The 24,205-nt window shown below is 56.2% G+C and overlaps 2 protein-coding genes across 2 annotated transcripts in view; one reads left to right on the top strand and one right to left on the bottom strand.

The window, feature by feature from the left end:
* PTGDR2 (prostaglandin D2 receptor 2) overlaps positions 1-24,205 on the bottom strand; it is a 28,883-nt gene that overhangs the window by 4,534 nt on the left and 144 nt on the right. The window contains exons 2-3 of the mRNA XM_037137794.2: positions 1,667-1,746; positions 243-333 (exon numbers count right to left, since the gene is read on the bottom strand). The gene's annotated coding sequence lies outside the window, so the exon portion shown is untranslated. The remainder of the gene's footprint in view (positions 1-242; positions 334-1,666; positions 1,747-24,205) is intronic.
* ZP1 (zona pellucida glycoprotein 1) lies at positions 8,369-23,962 on the top strand. The gene is given in 15 exon segments (XM_053659045.1): positions 8,369-8,573; positions 9,641-9,762; positions 10,027-10,342; positions 10,503-10,646; positions 11,097-11,284; positions 11,361-11,458; positions 13,120-13,247; positions 13,326-13,515; positions 13,597-13,741; positions 14,811-14,892; positions 15,010-15,129; positions 15,339-15,464; positions 15,467-15,521; positions 22,995-23,113; positions 23,841-23,962. Coding segments are annotated over 15 exon segments (2,160 nt in total).

Here is a 24,205-nt window from a genome sequence, read left to right as displayed (position 1 = left end):
GGCTCCTCGACTGCCCAGCCGGGTGAACTCGGGTCAGTTCCCCTGAGACCCTTGCATAATCCTAGTTAACGCCGAAGAAAATGCAGCCCCCTCTGAGCAGCAGGTCCCCCCAAGTCTTTGGTAAGCCCAGCCCTCTGCCATCCTAGCTGTTAACAGCTCTCTTCTCTGGTAAAACTGCACCTTCTCTCATGGGTCCAGAGGGGGCACTTGGGCTGCCCAGTCCCCGACCACTTCCTCCTTACCTGGGCACAGCGGGAGGGAGCACAGGATTCCAGCCCTGGAGGCAGTCCGCTTCTGGTGGCAGCTGGGCAGGAGGCGCTGGGCAGGAGGAGGCTGAGGGAGGAAATCGCTCTCAGACCCAGACTGTATGCATGTGTATTTAAGGGCGGGGGGGGGGGGGGGGGGGGGGGCGGGGACAGCCGGAGAGTGAGCTGCCACACTGGTGTTCAAGCAGCATTAATCTCCATTGATGGGGAAGGAACACGACCTCTGGCGGCCCCTGCTCACCCCTCTCCCTGTACAGCAGCCAGTGCAAGTACACGTGGGGAGAAAGGTGTGCGCCCAGAAGTGTGAGCCCCGGTGTGCAGAGGGCCGTGCTTTTAAGGGAGGCTGGCGTGTAGGGGAAGGGCAGGGGGAAGGGACAGAGCACTCTGTGGCAGCCCTAGGATGCTGATATGCCGTTGCTGCTTCTGTGAGGACTAACTGGTGTATTAGTTAATAACAACAGAAAGTTGCCCTGGCCGGTGTGGCTCCGTGGACTGAGCTCTCTCTGGTCTGTGAACTGAAAGGTCGCCGGTTCAATTCCCAGTCAGGTTCAAATCTGCACTTGCCTGGGTTGTGGGCCAGGTCCCCAGGTGGGGGGTGTGAGAAGCAAATGACCACGTTCCTCTTACATGCTGATGTTCCTCTTCCCCTCTTTCTCCCTCCCTCTCCCCTCTCTAAAGTAAATAAATAAAATCTTTAAAAAAAAAAAAAAAGAACAGTGAAACAGGCAGTGAGAATGGCCACCACTGGTAACGATGGACCCAGAGGGCCCCTCTGTGGGCTGAGTGTCCAGCACCGGACACTCATTCAGTTCAGCAAACACACGGTGGAGCCCTCCCAGATGTCCGACCCTCTGCTTGGTTTGGTGATGAAGAGATAAAGTAGAGGAACGGTCTCTGTCCCCAGGCTGCTATCATCCAGGTGGGGAGCACGTGTGTAAAAGAGTTACCATGGAGGACAAAGGCAGCCGGATCTCCGGTGAGGCAGCGAGAGAGAGGAGTGGTGGGTAGGTAGAGTCTGTTAGGGAGGATCACTGAAGGCTTCCCGGAGGAGGCAACCTCTGGCGAGGGCTTTGAAGGGTGAGCAGGAGTCCACCACGAGGCCAAGAGAAAGAATGGGGTTCTAGAGCAGGGAGCACACTGCATGAACAAGGGCACAGAAACAGCCCGGTAGGGACAGGCTGTGGGGAGGTGGTGACGAATACTGACTGATGGTAGCGTGTGATCAGGGGCAGCAGAAATGAAGACGGTGGCGTGGGCAGGGCCAGGTCCCTGAGGGGCTTTCTGGCCATGCGGGGGGGCCCTGGGCCTCCCAGTGTCCTGTCACGCTGCCCCTCTGCCGCGTGCTGGGGACTCTGGGGTGTCCTGCGAAAGGGGCCGGAGGATTCCTGGGAAGGCCTCACCTGCTTCCTGCCCCGCAATGTCCTTCCTGTGTGGTCGACTCCCCTCTTCCTCCTCCTCCTTCTGCTACTTCTTCTTCTTCCTTTAAATAGGAGACAGTTTATTTAGAAAGTCACGGAGCTGGAAGAGGTGAGCCATAGAAGAAATGAGCTCAGGAAACAAGTTACAGCGAAAGAAGGGCCCCTGGAGCCTAGGGGGGAACACACACCTTGAGAGACTGAAGAGGGAGGAGAGGTTCGGTGTGGCCCAGAGGAGGGGGCACCTGGGGAAACGAGGGGGTGGGGACAGGTGCAGGTGTGCTCCATGGAGAGAACTGCCTGCCTGACTTCTAGAGAGGCCAGGAAGGAACATGAAAACCCACTTCCTAAGGCGGGGTGGAGGGAGACACCTGGAATTGGTCGAGACACTGGCCCATTCCCTTGACTGTCTGTTAAACACACTTGATGCCATGAGCATCCTCTTCGGAGCCCAGAGACCCTGCTGATCCCAGAAAGGCATCCTGCAGGGCGGGGTTCGGGTGGGAAGAAACACACTCCAGGCAGTGGTCACAGCACATGCAAAGGCACTGAGGTGGTGCGTGGAGGGAATAGCTGGGGGCGAGGGGAAGGGTGCAGGGACCGGCGGGCGGTGTGCTGGGTACGAGAGGCTCTGGGGGTCTGGACAGGTCCCAAAGGCAGCAGAGAGCCCTCGGAGGCCTGTTAGGCTCAGATATGTCTCCCCAGCTGCTGCAGGTGAGGTGGATGCAGAGATGGACCGGGCTTTGGGTCTTCTGGTGGACATCGAGTTCCAAGCTCTGGAGAAGGCTGCACTTCAGGGACCAGGGCCTGTGCCCTGAGGGTAGCTATGTCTCTTTCTAGACCCTGGAGGTCCCCGGACAGGGCTGGGTGGGGCTGGGGCTGAAGACCCTCCTCTCATCTCCCTGCCAGCCACTCATCCCAGTGCTCAGAGAAGCCAGGCGGGGACGCCAGCTTCCCCGGGCCCCTGTCTCTCCCGTTAGTCTATGACCCCTCCGGGTAGGCCCCAGCTGCCCTGGCAGCTCCAACAAGGCACATGTCCCTTCCCTCTCCTCCCCCAGGCCCACGGAGGCCCCCACATCATGGCAGACAACGGCAAGACACCAAAACGGTGGTATCTGGCTCTTCACTGCAGCAGCTTCTGAGCGGAGCCCTTCACTCCTCATGTCCCCCCATCCTCCCAACAGCAGTGGGGGGCCCTGCCCTGTCAGCTCCTGCTCCCCACCAGGACCTGCTCCCGGCTCTACCCGAGCACCTCAGACCCACGGACGCAGAGTCCTCCACCCCAGTGAACCCCGCAGCATCGCCACCCCCTCCCCCAAACTTGACACAAACGCAAGTGGCCAGGCAGCATCTCCTGGATCATCAGACACATTGGGGTTTGGGCCCAGCAGTCTGGGTTTAACAAGCCCTCCAGACGGTTCTGATGATGCACACTGAAGCTGAGAACTTTAGGCCTTTGCCAAAGGCCCCCGCTGGCTTTCCTCTGGACTCTGAGCTCTGTGAGGGCCCGTCCACCTGGCAGTCATGACGTCCTGCCTGCAGCAGCAGCCTCCACAGAGGTTCTCTGCCCAGACGTTCTCCTTCCTAGACTCAGCCTGGGCTGGGGTCAGACTCAGTCCCCGGGTTGCTGGAGACTCCTATCCTCTGCTTCCAACCAGCAAGCCCCACCTAGACCTCTGCTGCTCAGGGTCTGCAGTGCCGCTCTGGGTCCCGACACCCAGGGAGGAGGCCTGACCTGCCGGTTCCCACGGTTCCCACGGTTCCCACGGCGGGAGCACAGCTGAGGTTCCCCCACAAGAACAAACATCTCACTGCCTTTTTCTCTAGAAAATGCCTTAGGGACCTGCACCCTGGAGGCCCCAGGGGGATCCCGTTGGCCCTAATATGGAGTTGCTGAGTTCCCAACATGCTGACTGAATGTCTCCAAGGTGCTGGGACATTGCAGGAATGCTCCTTGACCCCCAGAAGCCTCGTCAGCAAAAGGGAGCAAAGACTGGGGGAACAATTAGATGCAAACTTACACAGTTCAGCCATTGCCATCTTGTCCTAGGGCTTGGAACACACTTTAAATAAAAGCTATATTGCCCTTGTCCTATGCCTATGCCCATTGCTCCTCCAGAGGGAAAACAGGTTTTTATGAGCACCTACTGTGTGCCAGGTGCTTCATGAATAAGGGCACCTCTTGGCACAGCCCATGAGGCCGATGTTGCTGCTTCCTTCACAGAAGGCAAAGAGGGTCTGAGCCAGGGGAGTGGCTTGCCTCCTGCCAGGGCTGCAGAGACAGGAAGGGTAGCTGGGGCCCCAGCCCCTCCCACTGCCCCACCCTGCCTTCCTGGCCAAGGAGCTCTCAGGGGTCCCTTCCAAACAGGCGCCCACACTGCCCAGCTGCCTCAAAGGGACGGAGGGGTTGCTTCTCTGAGGATCACAGGGTCAGAAACGTATTCCCTCGCAGTTCTGGAGGCCGGGAGTCGGGAATCTTGGCCCCAGCAGGGCCGCCTCCCTCTGAGGTCTCCAGGGCAGGACCCTCCCGTTCCCTGCTGGGCGCCGCATCCCTCCAGCCCCGGCCTCCCCTTCACACAGACACCTTCCTCTCCCTCCACATCTCACCTAAGGACGTTTGTCATTAGTCACTGGATTTAGGGCCCATCAGCTAACCCAGGGTGATCCCTCCGGAGACCTCTAATTACACTTGCAAAGGTGTTACCTTTCTCTAAGTGAGGTAACATTCACTGTTTCCAGGAGTTAAGATGTGGAGCTTTGGGAGGGCACCACTCCACCCGCTTTGGTTTATGGAATGAAGCCCAACCCACTGAGACACACCAAATGGGGAAATTATTTATTTATTATTTATCTATTTATTTATTATTTTAAAGATTAAAAATTTTTTTATTTATATTTAGAGAGAGAGAGAGGAAGGGAAGGAGAGAATCATCAATGTGTGGTTGCCTCTCGTGTGCCCCCAAGTGGGGACTCGGCCCGCAGCCCAGGCGTGTGCCCTGCCCAGGAATCAAACTGGTGACCTCGCGGCCTGCAGGCCGCTGCTCAATCCACTGAGCCACATCAGCCAGGGCAAATAACTAAAAAAAAAATAATAAGTTGATCATTGTCGTGTTCTCACGATTACGACCAGCAGACCGTTCTCCGCGCTTTGTGTGGCTTTACTCAGTCCTCACACCACCCTAACAGCCGGGCTTGTCATCAGCCCCATTGCACAGTGAGGAGGTCGAGCCGCCAGCCAGGTAACTGGTTTCTCCGGGGTCACTGCTGCCTGAGTGGAGGAGCGGGGTTCGTTCCCGGGTTAACAAGCTCTGGATCGTAACCAAGGGCTCAGGGATCCCTCTCTGCGGGACGGTTTGGCTGGACTTTTCTCAAAGGTCCTTCTGCCCTTGGCCATGAGAAAGCCCCTTTGCTCTTTCTCTGCCTGTCCAAGGGCCTTGGAAGAGACACTGTGCTCATGGGTAAGGTTTATGGCCAGTTAGGAGACACCTTGCTGTGTATTTGCCTAATTCCATCCCCTGCAGGGTTGTCCCCGCCCCTATTTTACATAGATGGGGAAAGGTCCCATCGCTCCTGAGCAGTGAACACAGGGTGGAATCCCAGACCTCTCAGCCCCTCCGGCTACCACTCACCCCCGCCCCCTGCACCCCCTCCCTGCCCCAGGGAAAGCTCTGGGTTAGAGGAGGAAGCAAATAAATACAGAAGGAGTGGTAGAGCCACTGAGAAGCGGGCTAATTGCATAGCCTCAAAGTCTCTCCCCAACAGATACTTTCTATTTACGAAGAGAAACACTGAAACCTGGCAAACCGAATCCTACCCACGTGACCGTGGAATCGCCATCAGCAGTGCTAGGACCAACCGTATGAAGAGCCTTCTGCCGAGCAGAACATCACACCACTTCTGGGGTGGCCCTGACTGTTCAGGGCTGCACTGTGCCGCCCCCCCCATGCCCGCCCCCCGCTTCCCCTTACCCATATGTTGCAACCCTAACCCCTAGGACTTTGGAGGTAGGACATTTATGAGGTGATCATGTTAAAATGAGGCCCTTAGGGTGGGCCCCCTTTCAGTCTGACAGGTGGCCTCGTGAGAAGAGGAAGTCTGAAAACACAGAGACGTAGACTTCCAACTTCCAGAACGATGAGACAATAAGAGTCTGTTTAAGCCTCCCAGTCTCTGGGAGTGTGTTAGGGCAGCCCACACAAACTAATAAACTGCCCCAAATGCCCAACCCGAATCTAAGCAGGTGGAAACAGCAGATAAACACAGATGAGGGCCGTTCTGCAAAGCAACAGGCCTGCGTGCCTCAAAAATGCCAAGGGTCTGAAGAACAGTCACAGAGGGAGCGTCCTGCATTGGAGGAGGCTAAGGAAACCCGATCCTGACCTTGAACTGGGTCCCGCTGAAGGAAAAGCAGAAAACAAAACACTTTCTCTTTGGCTTCAAAAGTCATCACTATGGCCATTGATGAGTGAGTTAAGGTTGGGAGATTACACAATTGTGTTATAGCATTGCTGATTTCCTGATTTTTATCTTTTTACTGTGGTTACTTGTTTTTAAGAAATATACACTACAGGCCTTATAGGGTAAAGGAGGATTTAGTTGTGTCTGCAACTAGCTCTCCAATGGTATGGAAGAGTGTGTGTGTGTGTGTGTGTGTGTGTGCACAGAGAGAGAAAGGAAAAGCCAGCACGAATGTAAAAAGACGTGATTAGCTAACGTCAGAGGACTTGGGACGAAGGGCACACAAGTTCGCTGCAGTGAGCCTGCAATCACTTCAAAACCAGAATTCGTAAACCTCTGCTGTCCCTCAGGGAGAATTCGCCTCACCATCCCCTCCGCCCTGCAACCGCGTCTCAGACCCGGGCTTGCTCTTCCCTCTCCCAGAACACCGGCCTGCTGGAAGCCCCGGTTTCCAGACTCTCTATGTCCTCCTGTCCCCAAATTCCCCGCACCTCGACACGGCACCCCCCCATGCCCCCCCCCCCCCCCGCTGCTCATCACCCTGTTGGTGCAGAAACATTCCACCCCCACCGCCCACGGCCTCCGCTGGCTCTGCTCCCACAGCCAACCCACCGAGCTTCCCCCCTGAGCGGTAAGTCATCAATCACCACAGAGATTTTCAGCCGGTGTGGCCAGAGAGGCTCACCAGGGTGCTGCGCAAACCTTCAAACGTGCGGTACTTGGCTGTTTCGTCAGGGACACTGACCCCCTTTCCCTGAGACTGTCAGATTAAAAAGATGACAGCAGTCAACACAACAAGAGCCATCTATCGGGTGTGAACGAATCAAAATAATGCCTTTTTGCCCTGGCTGGCGTAGCTCAGTGGATTGAGTGTGGGCCTGCGAACCAGACAATCGTGCTTCGATTCCCCGTCAGGGCACATGCCTGGGTTGCAGGCCAGTTCCCAGCAAGGGATGCACCAGAAGCAACCATACACTGATATTTCTCTCATTCTCTCCTTCCCTTCCCTTCTAAAGATAAATAAATTTAAAAAAAATTTTTTAAACAAAATTATGCCTTTTTGTTTTTGTCAGATTGGCAAAAAAAAAAGGTATTTGTTGGTGTGCCGTAGAACTTTAGTAATCAGTTTGTGTGTGCAGGAGACGAGAGAGGTTTCTGCGAGGTAAAAGCATTATCAGCCTCCGTGTGCAAACGGGGGTCCCAGAGCTCGGGGAAATGAAGGGTCTTCCTCCCGGCTCCAAGGCGACTGGGACTCCGGCCGGACCTGCACTCCAAGCCCTGCCACCACCTCAGAGCTTCCCAGCCCCACGTGCTAGCACTTGCTGCGGGACTCTGCCAGGCCCGGGGCCCAGGGAACCGGGGGGGGGGGGGGGAGGAAGGCAATGCCAGTAAGGACACGAGCAAGCCCTGTGACTGTGCCGGGCGTGCGAAAGCCAGCCAGTCGTCTTGTTGTTCTGAGTGGACTGTACTTCCTAGAACTGTTGTAGATTCACAGAACACCCAAGGGGACAGCACAGAGAGTCCGCCCGTACCTGCAGCCAGTGTCCCCTGTGGTGACCATCTGACGCGACGTCGATGTGTCGGTATTAACGGAAGTCCACTTCCTTAGCTTTTACCTGATGTCCCTTTTCTGTCCCAGGATCCCGTCTGGAAGGCCAGGTTACATCTAGTTGTCCGGTCCTGTTGGTTTTTATTAGTAATGACCTTGGTCACATCAGCCGCCCTAACTCTCAGGAGAGCTCTACCGGGTGCTACTCACTCACCTGTCACCCTGCCTCCTGTCCCCGCCACACACACTGCCTCCGGCTGCAAGCTTTCGGGGCCGGGCCCTGTCTCTGGGGTCTGTTCTGCCGGCCGCGAGGAACGAGGAACCTGCTGCCCACCGCAGGCCGCTCTCTGGGCCGGGTGTAGGCACTGGGCCCGAGGTCTGCAGCCACGCAACCCAGCCATGGGCCCGGCCCCCGGCCCCTCAGCTGAACCAGCATCAGTCCCAGCTGCGGGCCGAAAACCAGGGTGAGAGGCAGCTTTCGGAGCAACCCCTGAGGGCCTCGGGCTGGGAGGGCACCTTCCCCTACCTTCCGGGCAGGAGTTTCACCAGAGCCCCTGGTAACCAGGCAAGCGCCCCTCCAGGTGGACCCCCTTTGCCCTTAGAAGTTCACACCTGCCACCTTCCCTATATAAGTCCCGGCCCTCAGTGGGCATGACTGGGAGGGGTATCAGGGGTTCACGATGTTTCTGAGGGCAAGAGGCTTGGCCAGGGCTTGGGGTCCCTGCGTGGCCCCGCTGCTGCTGCTGGCCACTCTGGGGCTGAGTCAGCGGCCACAGCCCGAGCCTGGCATCCCGGGCCTGCGGCACAACTACGACTGTGGACTCAGAGGCATGCAGCTGCTGGTGTTCCCGCGGCAAGGCCAGACCATCCACTTCAAGGTGGTGGGTGAGTGCCAGCTGAATCCCGGGCCCCAGCAACCTGGGCTGCGGTGGGGAGCCAGCTCCTTTCCCGGCCGCAGGGACAGGAGGAGTAGGAGCCTCTCCGCAGCCTGAGGGTGCCCACCCCCACCACACTGGGAGGCGGCGGGAGGAAGGCTGGTTCCCAGCCTCAGTTTCCCTGCTGTGCCCAGGCAGTGTGCACATGGACCCACCTGGCCATTGCGCTGAGCTGTAGGCCCAGGTTCTGCATTTGTGACCACACCCAGCTGATGCCCGGGCGGCTGGTTCGCAAACCGCTTCTCGGCGGCAGGGCATGGCCTGCCCCAGAGAAAAGGGAGAAAAGTTTCGAATCAGGATTTGCATCTGCAGCTTCTAAGCTGTGTGATCTTGAACAACCCACCTGGCCTCTCTGAGCCCCCATCCCTCGTTCGTAAGATGGGAAAGATGGCCCCAAACTTGCCATGTGGGGCCGAACAGGTGAGCAGGGGATGCGAACACACCCAGAGGGTGCCCTGGCTGTTCTGGGCTGACCAGGTGGGAGAACACCTGGCAGGCACCCCCCAAGGGAAGTGGCAGCAACAGCCAGTCGACGTGGCAAACAGACTCTCAGCTCTTTCTGTAAAACCCCAGGTTCACATACTCATTTTGCTGCTCATTGCGTGTACCTGGAAAAACTCACTCTCACCGTCCTCGGCTGCCTCATCCCCAGGCTGCGATGGCTAAGTTTGAACGAACTGATACCAAATACTCAGCCCAGTGCCCGAGACCTACTTATTTCTCCACCATCGGTTCATTCCTGCTGCTGCTGAGTGCTGTCATCAGGGAAGCCGGGCTAGAAAGAGCCTGAGACCAGCTGGGGCCACCCAATCCCTCACAGAGGTGGCAGCTGAGACCAGAGAGGGGAAGGGGCTGGCCTGGGACCACAGAGCGAGCTGAGGGCGAAGCTAAGGCTGGAGCCTTGGTCTCCTGCTCCTGACTCGGGAGTCTCCTCAGCAGACTCCAACGGCCTCTGGCTTCACACTTCAGCCTCTCTGACCCCGTCCCTCCACCCCTCTCTTCCCTCCCTGACCCCAGATGAATTTGGGAATGAATTCGAGGTGAACAACTGCTCCATCTGCTACCACTGGGTTACGGCCAAGCCCCGGGGGCCTGCAGTCTTCTCTGCTGATTACAAAGGCTGCCATGTGCTGCAGCAGGTAGGGACCGCTGGCTGCTGCGGGGAAGAGACGACAGCTGGGAGCCAGCTCGGCCTAACCCAGGGTGGGGCTGGGGAGGCCCCTCACGTACCAGGGACACATCGGCACCCAAGATCACTTCATGAGCTGGTGGATGGGGGGGACTAAGTCCTGGGTACCCGCCCCCAAATCCAGCCCCCTGTCCGACACCCCGCTGGGCCCTCCATGGCCCGGATGCTGAGTGGCCTCACCTAGCTGCTCTCCCGTTTGCCTTCTCACCTGCAGGACGGCCGCTCCCACCTGAGAGTGCTCGTAGAAGCTGTGCTGCCCGACGGTCATGTGGACACAGCACAGAATGTCACTCTGGTCTGTCCCAAACCTGAACACACCTGGATGACTCCGGGCGGCCAGCTGGTGCCGCCCACCACATTCTCACTTTCCACCCCGCACGCCGGTTCCCTGGGCCCCAGCGCAGAGCGCCGCTTCGTGCCTCCGGCCCCTGCCTCACCGTCCCTTGGGCCGGGACCCTCACACCCGACCTGGGCCCGCCCGCATGGAGGCGTCTCGGAGCGATGGGAGGTTGTCAAGCCAGATTACGTAGGTACGTAGGACCCCTCTGTACACATGCCCCTGTGTCCCGGGCCTTCTGGAGTATCCCGTGGCCCGAGAGCCCTCTGCTGGTTCAAGAAGCCACCTCCCTGCATTTCCCCTGGAAGTCTTGGCTGTTTCTCATGTCCTCACCACTCTGTCACCAACCCTAGGGACCAACCTGACCCCAGAGCAGTGTCAGGGGGACACTGGACACATTCCCTGCATAGTGGAAAGAAGTTCGAAGGAAGCCTGTCAGCAGGCTGGCTGCTGCTATGACAACACCAGAGAGGTTCCCTGTTACTACGGCAACACAGGTGCAACTTTTGCTTCCAAGCTGGGTCTCATCCTCTGAATCCCGAAGGGCTAGGAGCCCCCCCCCCCCCGCCCTCTTCCTAGAAAAGCCTGACCCCAGAGTAGACGGCAGAAGGGCTCTGGGTGGGTGTCCAGGGAACTGTTACTAGTTCCGCTTTTACACGTGTCCCCTGCCTTTGGATTACAACATCCCAGCTCAGACGAGAAATCTGACGGTGATCTTACTTTTAGATGATGGTTCAACTGTTGGTCCCAGAACGAGAAAACCTGGGTCTGTGAAGGGTCTTCTCAAGCCGACACAGCCTGAGCAGGGAGCGGGACAGAACCCACGTGTCCTGGCTTCTAGGCTGACCCCCCCCCCCACTGACTGTCACCAGTCCCCCTCCCATGTCTGCTGGATGGACACTGACCCCCCAAGCTCTGATCAGCCTCTTTGGTCTGCCTTTTCCCAGAGACCGTCCAGTGCCTCAGAAACGGCTACTTCATCCTGGTGGTGTCCCAAAAAACAGCCTTGGCCCACAGGGTCACGCTGGCCAATATGTACCTGGCCTACGCCCCTGCCGGCTGCCCCCCGACCCAGGAGACCGAGTCCTTTGTGGTCTTCCACTTCCCTCTCACCCGCTGCGGCACCACAGTCCAGGTAGGCGCGGGGGCCATGGCCGGCCCCCAGGACTGCTGCCCCCGGGAGAGCCTCACCCAGCCGTCCCCTCCCACAGGTGGTCGGCAATCAGCTCATCTATGAGAACCAGCTGGCGTCTCTCATCGATGTCCAAAGGGGACCCCAGGGCTCCATCACCCGGGATGGCACTTTCCGGTAAGGGGCAGCTGTCCTCAGGAAGGCTGGGCGGTGAGCTGGGGAGTGAGGGCAGATGGGTGAGCTTAGAACAGGCTAGAGAGCCACTGGGGTTCACGTTCAGATTCTATCAGTCATTCGTGGGACCTCGTCCCAGCCTCGACTGTGACATGAAACGGGCTCTGCCCACACCTGGCCAGGCAGGAGCCACGGCGGTGCCTGAAGGGCCAAAGTCCTCCAAAGCCCCCCCTTCATCCCTCTGAGAACTAAGCTCAGAAACGAAGCAACCACAAAAGAGGCGGCAAGTGTCCCCCACCCCCAGGGCCCCAGGAAGAAGGTGAGGCCATGGCCAGGGCTGCCTCTGCCTCCTGATCTCAGAAGTCAAAGTCACAGAGGAGCAGAGGAAGACCCTCGGTGACAGGGGCCACCAGGGCCTGCCCACTCAGGTAGCATGACCACGCGGGTGCTCAGGATGCCCATCGGGGCGCCCATGAGGGCGTCCGTGTTCGTCACACCTGCCTCTGTACCCAGGGGCCAGGTGCCACTGTCACCTTGTCCGCCCTGCTGGAGGTGACACATCGACCATGGGTTGGAGGCATGGAGCAGATGCCACCCTACCTGCCGTGGGGGCTGGGGCGAGGGGCCAGCATCAGTCAGGTACCTTTGCTTTAAAAACAAAAGGTACCTAAGGGAGAAGGCAGTTGGGAGTGAGGGGACAAAGCTGCCATGCGCTAGACTCCTGGATTTAAGTGCGAGGGGAGCTAGCCGGCGTTCCCCCCGGGCCAGGGCTTCCAGAGGGAGGCAGCCAAAGGGAGCAGCTGCAGCCCAGCGGGAGCACGAGGGAGGCGGCAGGAGGACGGGCCTGCAGCTCAGGGCCCCAACCCTGGGGCCTGTAAGCAGCTGCTCAGCCCCAGTCCCGTCTCCGTCTGCAGGATGTCTCCTCCACGGGCCCCAGGCCAGGCTGGAACCGGGGCCCTGTCTCAAGTAGTGGGGAAAGCAGAGCACTCAGGAGCCTGGGGTGAGGTGGGTGGGGTCAGGCGGGGTCAACCACTCTTGTGGACACCTCAGGGTATCTGTGCAAAGAATGCACAGGGGCACTTTAGGCTGGGGAGGGACATGGACCCGGGGAGAAACCAGCTACAACTACAGGGACAGTGATGACACTGGGGTATAATCTTGTGACCCTAGTGATCTTGTTGCAGCCCGGAGAGGGAGAGGGGGTTATTGCCATTTTACAAATCAGGAAACTAAGGCTTAGGTTAAACTGTTTGCTTGTGGTCCCATGGCCAGTAAACACGAAAAACATTCGAACCCAGGCCTGCCCGTTAGGCTTGACTGGCAGGTTCCGAGGGAGCCTCACATGTCAGAACAAGGGGAGCATCTGCCAGCCCCATGCGCCCCCGCCGCTGCCCCCACGCCCCCATCCCGCTGTGCCCCAGCGGAGGGCCTGCCAGGGCAGGCTGGTGCTGTACCGGGAAGCCGAGGCGGGCAGAGGAGAGGGGCAGGGCTGCACATCACCCGGGGTGATATCCGTCCGCCGAGCTGGGGCCTGTTTGTGTTACCCACATCTGGGTACCTGATCTACTGTGCAAGCAGGAGGCGCTGATTCTGTCTTCTCCCCCCATTCTCTCTTCTCCCCCCATTCTCTCTTCTCCCCCCATTCTCTCGCACTTGAACTTCAGGATCCATGTTCGCTGTATCTTCAATGCTAGTGACTTCCTGCCCATCCAGGCGTCTGTCTTCCCACTCCTTCCGCCAACCTCTGTGACCCAGCCTGGGCCCCTGCGGCTCCAGCTTCGGATCGCCAAGGGTACCGGTTCTCCTCGCCTCCTCTCTGTGCCCCCACGTGGCAGACATGGCCCCAGGCTCACGACCCCTCTTCCCGTAGACGTGAATTTCCACTCCTACTACGAGGAAGGGGACTACCCCATCGTGAAGCTGCTCCAGGAGCCTGTCCCCGTGGAGGTCCGGCTCCTGCAGAGGACGGACCCCCGTCTGGTGCTGATGCTGCACCGGTGCTGGGCCACCCCCAGCGCCAACCCCTTCCAGCAGCCCCAGTGGCCCCTCCTGTCAGACGGGTGAGTGGTGGCAGGTGCTCCAGCTGCCCCAGGGGTCCCTCTCCCTCAGTGGGCGACTTCCTCGACCTCTCTCCTTCCCAGGTGTCCTTTTGAAAGTGACAGCTACAGGACCCAGGTGATAGCCTTGGACAGGGTCCGGCTGCCTTTCCCAACTCACTACCAGCGCTTCACCGTGGCCGCCTTTGTGTTCCTGGACTCTGGCTCCAAGAGGGCCCTCAGGGGACCGGTAAGGAGCGCCGCGTTCTGCCCCGTGTCCCTCACGCCTGCTGTCACCAGGCTCCTCAGCACCCGTCAGGCTGAAGCAGACAGAGGCTCTCAGGTGGGCTTGGTTTGGGTAAGCATGGTGGAGGGCAGTGAGCCCAGGGCCCTGGCCTCGGGGAAGCCCAGGAAGCAAGTCAAGTGAGAGGCTGGAAAATGCCACGGACCCTGCGCACTGGTCACAGTGTGGAGAACGGCCTCACTCTGACTCTAGAAACAATGCATTCGCCATAATTCTGCTTTGAGTTTTTATAACCTAGTAACCTCTCCAGAAGGTAACAGGGATAAACGGGTAGGTTTAGGTTTTCTACACACATACGAATGGCACCGAGGCCACGCAGTGTCGTAACTTCTATTCTGCTGAACAGCATGTGTCTTTCACGTTAGCACACACAGGTCTCTGCATTGTAAACAACTGCATCCTTGTTGTACTGGGTGTACACAGACTCCACAGGTTGGCACCCGGGGACAGTTTAGCCCTCATCTCACCTGTGAGCCTCTTCCTGAGCCTGCCCCCGACCTGCTAGATGAGGGGGCCCCCCCACCAGCTGGGGCCAGAGCTCATCAGCTCCTCCCTCTTCTCCTCCGAGAGCTGCCCCTCAGCTTTGTGTTTCTGGAATCAGGGCTCACCTGTCCATCCCTTTGTCTTCTGCGAGGAGTCACTGGGGGCCGGGCCTGGTCGAGCCCCACCTTCTCGCAATTCCCTCTGTCAGTCACTAGCACAGGGAGCAAGCTGGCCCTCCTGCAAGGCTCTGCAGGGGGGGCGGAGTTGGCAGGACGAGGGCTGGGGCTCCACCGCCGAGGGCAGTGGTTCCGCCCATGAGGACCCAGGCCCTCCGGAAGGAGAACAGCTTGTATTCCAAACTGGGATGCAGCCGGGTGCCTCTGCAGCTCACGGGGCAGGGGCTGCGTCCCAGCTCCGGTCCATGTGCCCGGGTGCTGCCCTGCCTGCCTGGGTCCCCGGTCCTCCATCCCTGCCTTGGTGCTTCCTCCCTGGCGCTGCACCAGCCCCAGGTCCCAACCTCCCTCTCCCCCAGGTTTACTTCTTCTGCAGTGCCTCTGCCTGCTCCCCCACGGGGCTGGAGACCTGTTCCACCACCTGTGGCTCCAAGACCACCAGTGAGTCTGGGGCGGGGGGCAGGGAGGTGTTCTGTATTCTTTCGTGTATCTGGTCCCGGCCTCTGGGCCATCAGGGGCCTGGACACCATCCCAAGATGTGGCTCCTCCCCTGGGCAGGACAGCGGCGGTCCTCAAGCCCCCAGGGGGACATGGCCGAGCCGCAGGACATCGTGAGCTCTCCAGGACCAGTGGGCTTTGTGGATTCTTACAGGAAGGAGACTACGCCGGGGCCCTCAGGTACCAGGGCCTGTGGGTGGGCGCCTCCTGCCTGGGCCACCCAGGGTGTGTTGACAAAACAGAAGCTCAGGCAATAGTAAGGGCAGGAGATGGTGTAACGTCATTCCCAGGGCCATCAGCGTCAGCACCACCCTGAGGTTACAGAGGTCTGGCGTGGAGGAAGGTTTGCCCACCCAGCCCTGACCTCCTTCAAATCCTCCTCCTGGCAGGCTCCACCCAGAACTCCGACCCGAGGCTTCTCCTCTGGGTGGTCATTTTGCTGGCGGCTGCTGCCCTGGTCCTAGGGATTGGTGTGTCCGTGGGCCTGCGTCAGGCCCAGGCCCAGAGGCTCCGGGAGATGACAGAGGGTGAACGGGCTCAATAAACCATCGTTTCAAGTCTACTGAAATCTGGTGTGGAACGCTTTGTAAAGACTAGAGCAGAAACCTTTCTGGTCTCAGACCGTGTTCTCTGGGGTCAGCTGTGGGGTCGGCTCTGTCCCTTCACAGTTGCCCCATTCACCAATACTGGGGAGAGCCCCGTGTCTCCCAGGCCTGACTTTGGAGGACTTTGCGTGTCAGTGAGGAGAGTTGGCACTCCAGGCAGAGGGACAGGACAGGTCAAGGTGGAGGAAGGTAAAACTGTAGCCGAGTCATGAGTCACAGGAGCTGGGAATCGGCACCTGGCAGGGCTCGTGGCCTGGGAGGACCTGCCACCTCCACACAGACACAGAAGTTCTCACTGGGCACCCTCAAAGCACACTGCTTGGCTGCCATTGCAGATAAGGGGGACCTAGGGTTCCTGGAGCCAAAAGAACTGAACCTGGGTTGAAGGAGCCCCTCCGAGTCCTGCACGGAGCCCCCCACATCCCACCAAGGGTTGAGGGGCAATGTTTCTGAGCAGCAGCCTCTGTCCCCCTCCCTCAGCCCCCCAGGACTAGCCACACAGGAATGGTCAGCCCAGCGTAAATAGCACAGCCCCTGGACCGGTCAGGGCTTCGCTGGCTGGGCTGCCGACCTTTGCTTGCCCGTGTATAGCATGGCCTTCTTCTCTGACTTAACAGCAAAGACCTTTCTGGACTGATGTGGGGACCTAGGCTGGAGGGTGGGGGTGGGGAGGGTGAAGGGCTCAGCCTCTGGCGGGCAGAGAATACTTGGTGGGGAAGTCAGACACCCTCCCGGGCCTTTGGTGGGGCGTGAGCTGAGAGCACCCACACAAAGGACCCTGCAGTGCTCAAGCCAGGCCAGTGGCCTGGCTCCAGTGCAAGGCTCCCGGGCTCTGGCCTCTTCCCTCTCCTCTGTCTTCAGGGTACTGACCAAATGCAGGGGCTCCGGAACCAGGGTGCTCCAGTTACAGACCTGGCCCTGTCCCCTAGCAGCTGTGTGACATCGACTCACTGAATCTCCCTGGGCCTGTTTCCTTATCTGCAAATGGCAATGATACCTTTCCCCAGAAGGGTGTGAGAGAAAAGGGGTTAGTAGGCAAGGATCCCTAGGGCACTACAGAACCACTAACCAACATTTACTGGCTGCTATTAACTGCTAGAATGTCCTCCTCTTCCTACCCCAAACTCGATGCTTCCCATCTTTTTCCTTCCTTCCTTTCTTGACAAGTCTACAGCCCAAGATGAGGAAGGGCTCAGGAAACTGCTGCCTGCAGGCTTTTGCAGCTGGAGGCAGCAGAACAGGGCAGGGAGACCCGGGGCCCTTGCTATGGAAGCCAGTTGAGCAACATTTTATCTGGAGCTATTGTCCCCAACTGCGGCTCGGGATGGATGACAGCTCTGTCCAGCCGCTGGCCTGGCAGGGACTGTAGGGTACTCTCTTCAGGATTAGTGTGAAGTGAGTGAGAGTTCTCGGCCTGCTCGTGGCTTGGAGGAACCGGGCCGTCTTGCTCTTACATGTCAGGATTCTGGTGCCACCAGCACCGTCGCCGCCTCCTTACCACGCCCTTCCATGTACAACACACAAGGTGCTTCTATAAATGGTCTCCGCGCTGTGTTTACACAAAGAGTGGTTCTATAAATACCAGTTAGAATCACACAACCGACTTCTGCTTTTCAGACAAATATCTTGTGTCTTTTCCCTTTTTAAAATATATTTTGTTGACTATGCTATTACAGTTGTCCCACTTTTTGCCCTTTGCCCTCTCTGCTGGGTACGCCCCTTCCTTCCAGAATTCCACTCCTCAGTTCATGCCCGGGGGTCGTGCATATAAGTTCCTCGGCTTCTCCATTTCCCATACTGTTCTTAACCTCCCCTGTCTATTTGGCACCTACCGTTTATGCTTCTTAATCCCTGTACCTTTCCCCCATTCCCTTTCCCTTCCCGGCTGATAACCCTCCAAATGATCTTCATAGCTATGATTCTGTTTCTGTTCCGATTACTTTTTTTTTAGATTCAGTTGCTAGTAGTTGTGAATTTGTTGCCCTTTTAATATTCATAGTTTTTTTTTTCTTAAATTAGTCCCTTTAACATTTCATGTAATAATGGCTTAGTGATGATGAACTCCTTTAGTTTTACCTTGTCTGGGAAGCACTTTGTCTGCCCTTCCATTCTAAATGATAGCTTTGCTGGATAGAGCAATCTTGGATGTAAGTCCTTGCCTTTCATGACTTGGAATACTTCTTTCCAGCCCCTTCTTGCCTGTAAGGTCTCTTTTGAGAAATCAGCTGATACTCTTATGGGACCCACTTTGTAAGCAACTGTTTCTCTGGCTGTTTTTAAGATTCTCGTTATCTTTAACCTTTGGCATTTCAATTATGATGTATCTTGGTGTGTTCCTACTTGGGTCCAATTTCTTTGGGACTTTCTGAGCTTCTTGTACTTGTATGTCTATTTCCTTTGCCAAATGGGGGAAGTTTTCTCTCATTTTCAAGTAAGTTTTCAATTTCTTGCTCTTTCTCTTCCCCTTTTGGCATCCCTATGATTCTGATGATGGTATGTTTAGTTGTCCCAGAGATTCCTAGGCCTTTCCTAATTTTTTAATTCTTTTGTTTTCATGCTGTTCTGACTGAATGCCTTTTCCTTCCTTGTGTTCCAAATGGTTGATTTGATCCTCAGCTTCAGCCCCTCCACTGCTGGTTCCCTGGAGATTTTTGTTTCACTCAGTGTAGCCTTCATTTCTTCCCTTAGGTTTTTACCATATTCAATTTCCTTGAGCATCCTGATCACTAGTGTTTTGAACTCTGCATCTGCTAGGTTGGCTACCTCTGTTTCGTTTAGTTCTTTTTCTGGGGTTCTGTTTTTTCTTTTGGGCCATGTTTGTCTCCTCAATTCGACAGCCTCCCTGTGTTTGTTTCTGTGTATGAGGTAGAGCTGCTGTGACCCCCTTAGAAAAGGCAGCTGTAAGTTGTGTGGGGCGGAGCCTTAGGTGATCGCCAGGGCGGGGCAGCCTGCTTCACTGCTTTGTGGCTGGGGGGGGGGGTTCTGAGAGGGGACAGTGCTGGTGCCTGGCTTCTGGAGGTTTGCCTACCACCGGCCCTGTTTCCAGTCACTTCACCCACTTCCTGTGTGTGACCGGCGCCCTTCTGGCTGTTTCCCTGGTGGTGAATCGCAGACTGGGTGGGCCCTTTAAATGGACTCTCCTGAAAATCGGGCAGTTTCTTCCACTGCCCCAATCCCCACTGGTTTTTACAGCCAGAAGTTATGGGGATCTGTCTTCCCAGTGGGCTGGGTGGTCTGGTCTGGGGCTGGGATCTCTCACACCAAAGGTATCCCTCCCAACTTTTATCCACCTCGTTTGAGTGTGGGGCCACCTGACCGCCCACTGCCAAGGCCTCTGTACCACGGGACATCACTGCCCTTCTCTGCTCCTCTCTGTGACTCTGCCCCTCCTGCCTGTCTGAATGTGGCTTCTTTAAGTCCCCAGTGGTCAGACTGCCACACAGATTCATTTTCTGAAAGTTCTAGTTGTTGTTTTGAGGTCTAGTCGTAAATCTAGTTGCATGAGGAGGCAAGGCATGTTTACCTACCCTAAAAAAAGAAAATTCATTTCCTATTTTTAATACATTTTCCTCCGTAATGTGGTTAAATTATATATTTAATGGACACCAAGTCTGTTAAGAATGACAAGTATTGAACACAATTATGTCAACGTGTAATTCTTCATATACCATCTTCTTGGAATAAAGTCTTAGAACTGCTGGGCCAAAAACTGCATCCCCCCCTCCCGGATTATCTGGCTCCAGGACAGTGTGGGCCTGTGTCCCCCACGGCCTGGCCACCGCGGACTGTGTCATCCTAAATCTTTGCCTGTCTGACTACCACAGGGCAAACAGCATTGCTGATTTATAATGGGCCTCTTTGCCCCGCCCGGCGTGGCTCAGCTGGTTGGACATCATCCCACAAAGCGAAGAGTCACTGGTTGGATTCCCAGTAAGGGCACGTGCCTACATTGTTGGTTCGGTCCCCAGTGGGGGGTGCACGTGAGAGGCAATAGATGGATATTTCTCCTTTCCTTCCCCTCTAAAAATAAAATCTAAAATAGACCTTCAATTAGGAGCCAAGCATCTTTACAGCCGCTTGTGTCTTGTAAGTTGTCTCTCCTTGTCTGTCAAGAGCTTTCGCCAGTCACGGGCTCAGCACCCTCATCTTACACATTCCCCATGGAGCTGGGCGCTCTGTGTGGCTGCCTCCATCCTGCTGTTTGAGTAACAGTGAATATTTACCTCTCCCTCATTAGTTTTATCTCTGAATGTGGCAAAGACCTTCCCTTACTCTATGTAACCTTTAAAGTATCCATTTACTTCTCGTCACGACACCCGTGACAGTGCTCGTGTTTCCCGCCTGTCGAGGTTACACAGGTGCAAGAGTTCCGAAAGGTAACTTCGGTAACTGACAAACTGCACTAACTTTTCCTCTACGTTTCCATGTCAAAGCGTCTGCGTGCAAAATACATGAACAGCGAGGGGCCCTGCAGCCCCTGCTGCCCTCCGATTTCCCTACAGGGAGCAGGATAAGCTCTGACTTTGCTGAATATCAAAACCTAGCTCAAATTTTGTCCAACTTAAAACTTCCTCCCTCCCCTAAAACCACCTGCTGACACAAACAGGCACCTGAGGAGCCCTGAGAACATGTGAGTCAGACATGATGGGGTGATAACAACCCACGTTCGCTGACCTGTGGCAGGAAGCAGAGCTGCTCGGGGGCCTGCCAGGCTTTCTCTTCCTGCCTGTTGGAGAGGGGGCAGGGGCAGTGGCCACGGCTAGGTAAGACCCACAGGACTCCCCACCTCTCCACCAAACCCCAGGCTCCTTCCTACCCACACTGTCACTGAGATCAAACTGATGCCATGGTGCTTTGCCTTAAACAGGGAGGCCACTTCAGTGTAAGTGAAATTGAGCTCCTTAAACTGTGGCTGCACGCCCGACGTTTGGTGAGCGTGTTTCCCGTAAAGGCGCCACTTCTGCCCCCGTGGTAGGAAGACAGGAGACCCGGATTGACCTTCTGGTGTGAATCCCATGGCAGATTATATAGATACATTTTAAAAACATGCAGAAATCTTCGCTGAGCTACCGTGGAAAAGAAAGAAAAAAAAAAGATGTTCATGTAGGACGAAAATAAAGTAACAGCAAAAACTCGAGGGAGTGAAACCAGCTTCTATTCCGGGCCTTCCACAGAACCCTGCGGACCTTGACGCTCCGCTTCGATGAGTACAGGGGACGGCAGGTCAAGTGCAGAGCAAGTGCAGAGCGGGCCAACGATGGGGAGTCTAGGTGCAGGGCTGTTCAAAGCTGGGGCCCCGGAGGGCGTGGGACTCAGTTCAGGACTGAAGGGGGGATACACCCACTGCACAGAAGTGGTGGCCAGGGAGCCTGTCTATCTTGATCTTGGTGCTGGATACATTAAAAAAAAAACTTCCCTGAGAATTAAAAGTGTAAGTCCCTCTTCACTGGTGAGTGCAGTCCAAATTCTTAGGACTCTCAAAGGTTCAGTTTGGAAAAAACTGAAGGGCTGACTTTAATTTAAAGTGATCCCAGGGTGATAATTAAAGTGATCCCTTGGCTTCAGATAGAAGCCATTGCAAATTCTGTCTGAAAAGATGTGATTTCAAAGTCTCCAAGAATTCTCATGAAATCACAAATAATGCAAACACTCCCCAAACCAGAATCACAAGACACTATAGTAAAAAGACAAGGCACATGCTGGGAAGATACTTGCAACACTTTGACAAAGGATTGTTATCAAAAGAAAAAAGTATATACATGTAAAACCTACTACAGATCAGTAAGAAACAATAAGACAATCAAAATAGAAAAGGACACAAGGAAACACGTTGTAAAAGATAAACTCACATGGCCTGCGAGTGGATGAGATGCTCGCCTCGTTAGTAGTCGTGGCTGTGAAGAGCAAACTTCAAGGTACTATTATTACACACCCACCAGACCGGTGGAAGTTAAAACACTAAGGATTGGCGAGGGTATAAAGACGGGGGCACTCAACCACTGTTGGGTCAGTGTAAACCGATCCCACCATGTGAAAATATTTGTCATCGTCTATCCTATCTACATAATAAGTCCTCTCCTAGGAAAAACTCGTGCACCAGCATATTCACGGAAATAGTTTATAATAGCAAAAAAATACCGAAACACTTTCTTGTCCATTATCAATAGGACATATACATAAAAGCATTGTGGAACACTCCCATGACAGAATTCCACCATGAACGAGAGGCTAACCCGTCCGAGGTTTATCCTTTGCAGGCCGGCCTCCCAGGAAAGGAGTTGGCCTCTTACAAGGCTCCATGGCCTCCAGCCACTGCCAAGTGTCCAGGGCTCGGGACACTTAGAGAGCTTGGACCCCCAGCCCCTAACAATGTCCGAGTTGGGGCTGGCACCTGCCCAGTCATGGGTGCAACTCAGTGACTCCGGCTGCTGGCCAGTCACATAAGCAGCTGCCACTGCAGTCTGGACCCAAGACCCTCGATCATGTTGGAGGAAGATCCCCAAACACAGCACGGTGCTGGCAGACAGGGGCTGGGACCACTGTGCTGCCACGTCCCACTGTTGCTGTGCCCCTTCCCCGATGACAACAGAGAACGTGCTGTGCTTTCTGCCCACACGGCTTGAGAGCACCACGGCCCAGTAAGCCGAGGCACGCTAAGCTCTCCCAGCACGCACTGCCCCGACGGAGGGCAGGACCGCACCTCTGGGTGACTGCCGTCTCCAGTGCGTGCTGGTCCCGCCACCTGGAGGGAATAGCTCGGGCACTTGCTTTCGCTTGCACAGTCGTGAGTGAACTGCAGTTGTGTGTGTCAATACAGGTAGATTTCAGAACGATGTTGAGCAAACGAAGTCAGAGAGCAGGTTTAATGGTTTCATTTCCATAAACTTGAAAAATAAACACCCCCCCACTCCCAATATAGCAGTGAAATTATAAAGCGAAAGAACGATCAACCCCGATTCCGGACAGCGGTGTCCTCTGCAGGGGGCGGGGCTCACTCCTGGGAGCACGGAGGCCCCGACACTGTCTTTCTTCAGCTGGGTGCTGCATACAAGGGTGCTTACTATTCTTTAAATGAAAAGGCGTATTATAGACACTTTTAAATAAGTATTTCACAATTAAAAAAAAAAACTCTTACGATGTTGAAGACCTGTTTCACATTTTGAACATCTTCAGGTGGGATTTTAGACTTCACGCTGCTGGCTGAGACCAGCGACCTCACAGCCTTATTATAAAACCTGTTGGACATTTCTCCAACATTCTCGCCCCCACCTGGCCCACTATCTCTGTTCTCCTCCTGGCTTTGGCCTTGAATGTGCTCTCAAGCCTCCTTACTTCAGCAAGGCCTCTCCTTACACCAGCCACCCCTCCTCTGTTCCTCTGCTCTGTCCACCTGGTGAATTTTTACTTCTTCAAAATGAGCCCATGTCGCCTCTCCCCCAGCTTCCGACTTTCGAAACGGCTGCAGGCCCCGCCCGTGGTGGCACCCCCATTGAACTCCAGCTCCAGCGTGTTCATCTGTGCGGCCCCGCCTCCTGCCTGGACCAGGTTCCGGCCACTTGGTACCATCAGAGCTTTAATGAGTGAAGAAGGCGGGGGCCGACCAAATCTTAATGACATAGGTGTTGGGAGTAACGGGTCACATGCCCCTGGCAGTGTCCGGGATGCCAGCGCTGGCAGGAGCAGGGGCCAGTGACCAGCCACAGAGGGCTCCCTGTGCTGTCCTCACGCGCTGTCCACTGGTCGGATCAGCTCTGTGGGGCGCCTGCAGAGGTAGACACTTGGAGGCAGACACGGCACAGAGTCACCGGCCATGGAGCGCTGCAGGGCTGGGATTCAAGCGGGGGCTTCGACTCCCCGAGCCCACGTGTAAGCGCAACACTGTGCTCCTAGGAAACTCAAGTGGGCTGCCAGCCATCCGCTTCTGTCTTAGCTGCTCATGGGGTAGTCGGCTTGGTCTCTGAGGCCAGATGGCTTAAAATCTCAGCTCCAGCACTTGCTGGGTGGCCGTAAGCCAAAGCACTCTGGGCTGGTCTCATCTGCAGAAGGGGGAGAAAAACAGCGCCTGCGCAGCAGGGTTCTCCTGTTGTTGCCCAGAGCTCTGCCCTGGGGCCAAGGTTATGGGCCGGGCTGGCGTGGCTGCAGTGCCCCCGGGTGGCTGCCTTGGGTAGTGCACCGAGTCTGACAATGCTGCCATGCCCTCACCTTCAACACATGGCTCCTCCAAGGGCTCAAGTTCATGTGGGATGCAGCAAGCACTGGTCTCACCTCCTACCGATCTCCCTTCAGACACCTGGGACTATGGACTGTGCCTGGACCCTAAATACAAGCCTGACAATAGAGATCCAGAAAAGGCGAGCCCTTTAGAATCTGAGACCAACTTCCAAAAGGTCCACCTACGAGGCAGCTGAGCCCAAACCTGGAGCTGTGACGGGCAGGAGCTGGCAGCTCTGCGGTCCATTTTGGTTGAAATGATGAACCGTCATCATCCCCCTCCTCTTACGTACCAAGGAGAGACAGAGAGAGCCCCAAGGCTGAATCTCTGAAGGAGCATGACAGCATCGAGGACGCAGCCTCACCCCTGAGATAAAAGTCCGGTTGAGACAAATGCACAAGCACCTCCAAGGCAGCGCGGTGCCGCTACGCCAGAGCCA

Source organism: Artibeus jamaicensis, unplaced genomic scaffold (genome assembly GCF_021234435.1).
Source record: "Artibeus jamaicensis isolate MK-2021 breed Jamaican fruit bat unplaced genomic scaffold, CSHL_Jam_final scaffold_614, whole genome shotgun sequence".
Lineage (NCBI taxonomy): Eukaryota > Metazoa > Chordata > Mammalia > Chiroptera > Phyllostomidae > Artibeus > Artibeus jamaicensis.
Note: the sequence above shows the minus strand (reverse complement) of the source record. Positions and strands in the feature narration are given on the sequence as shown.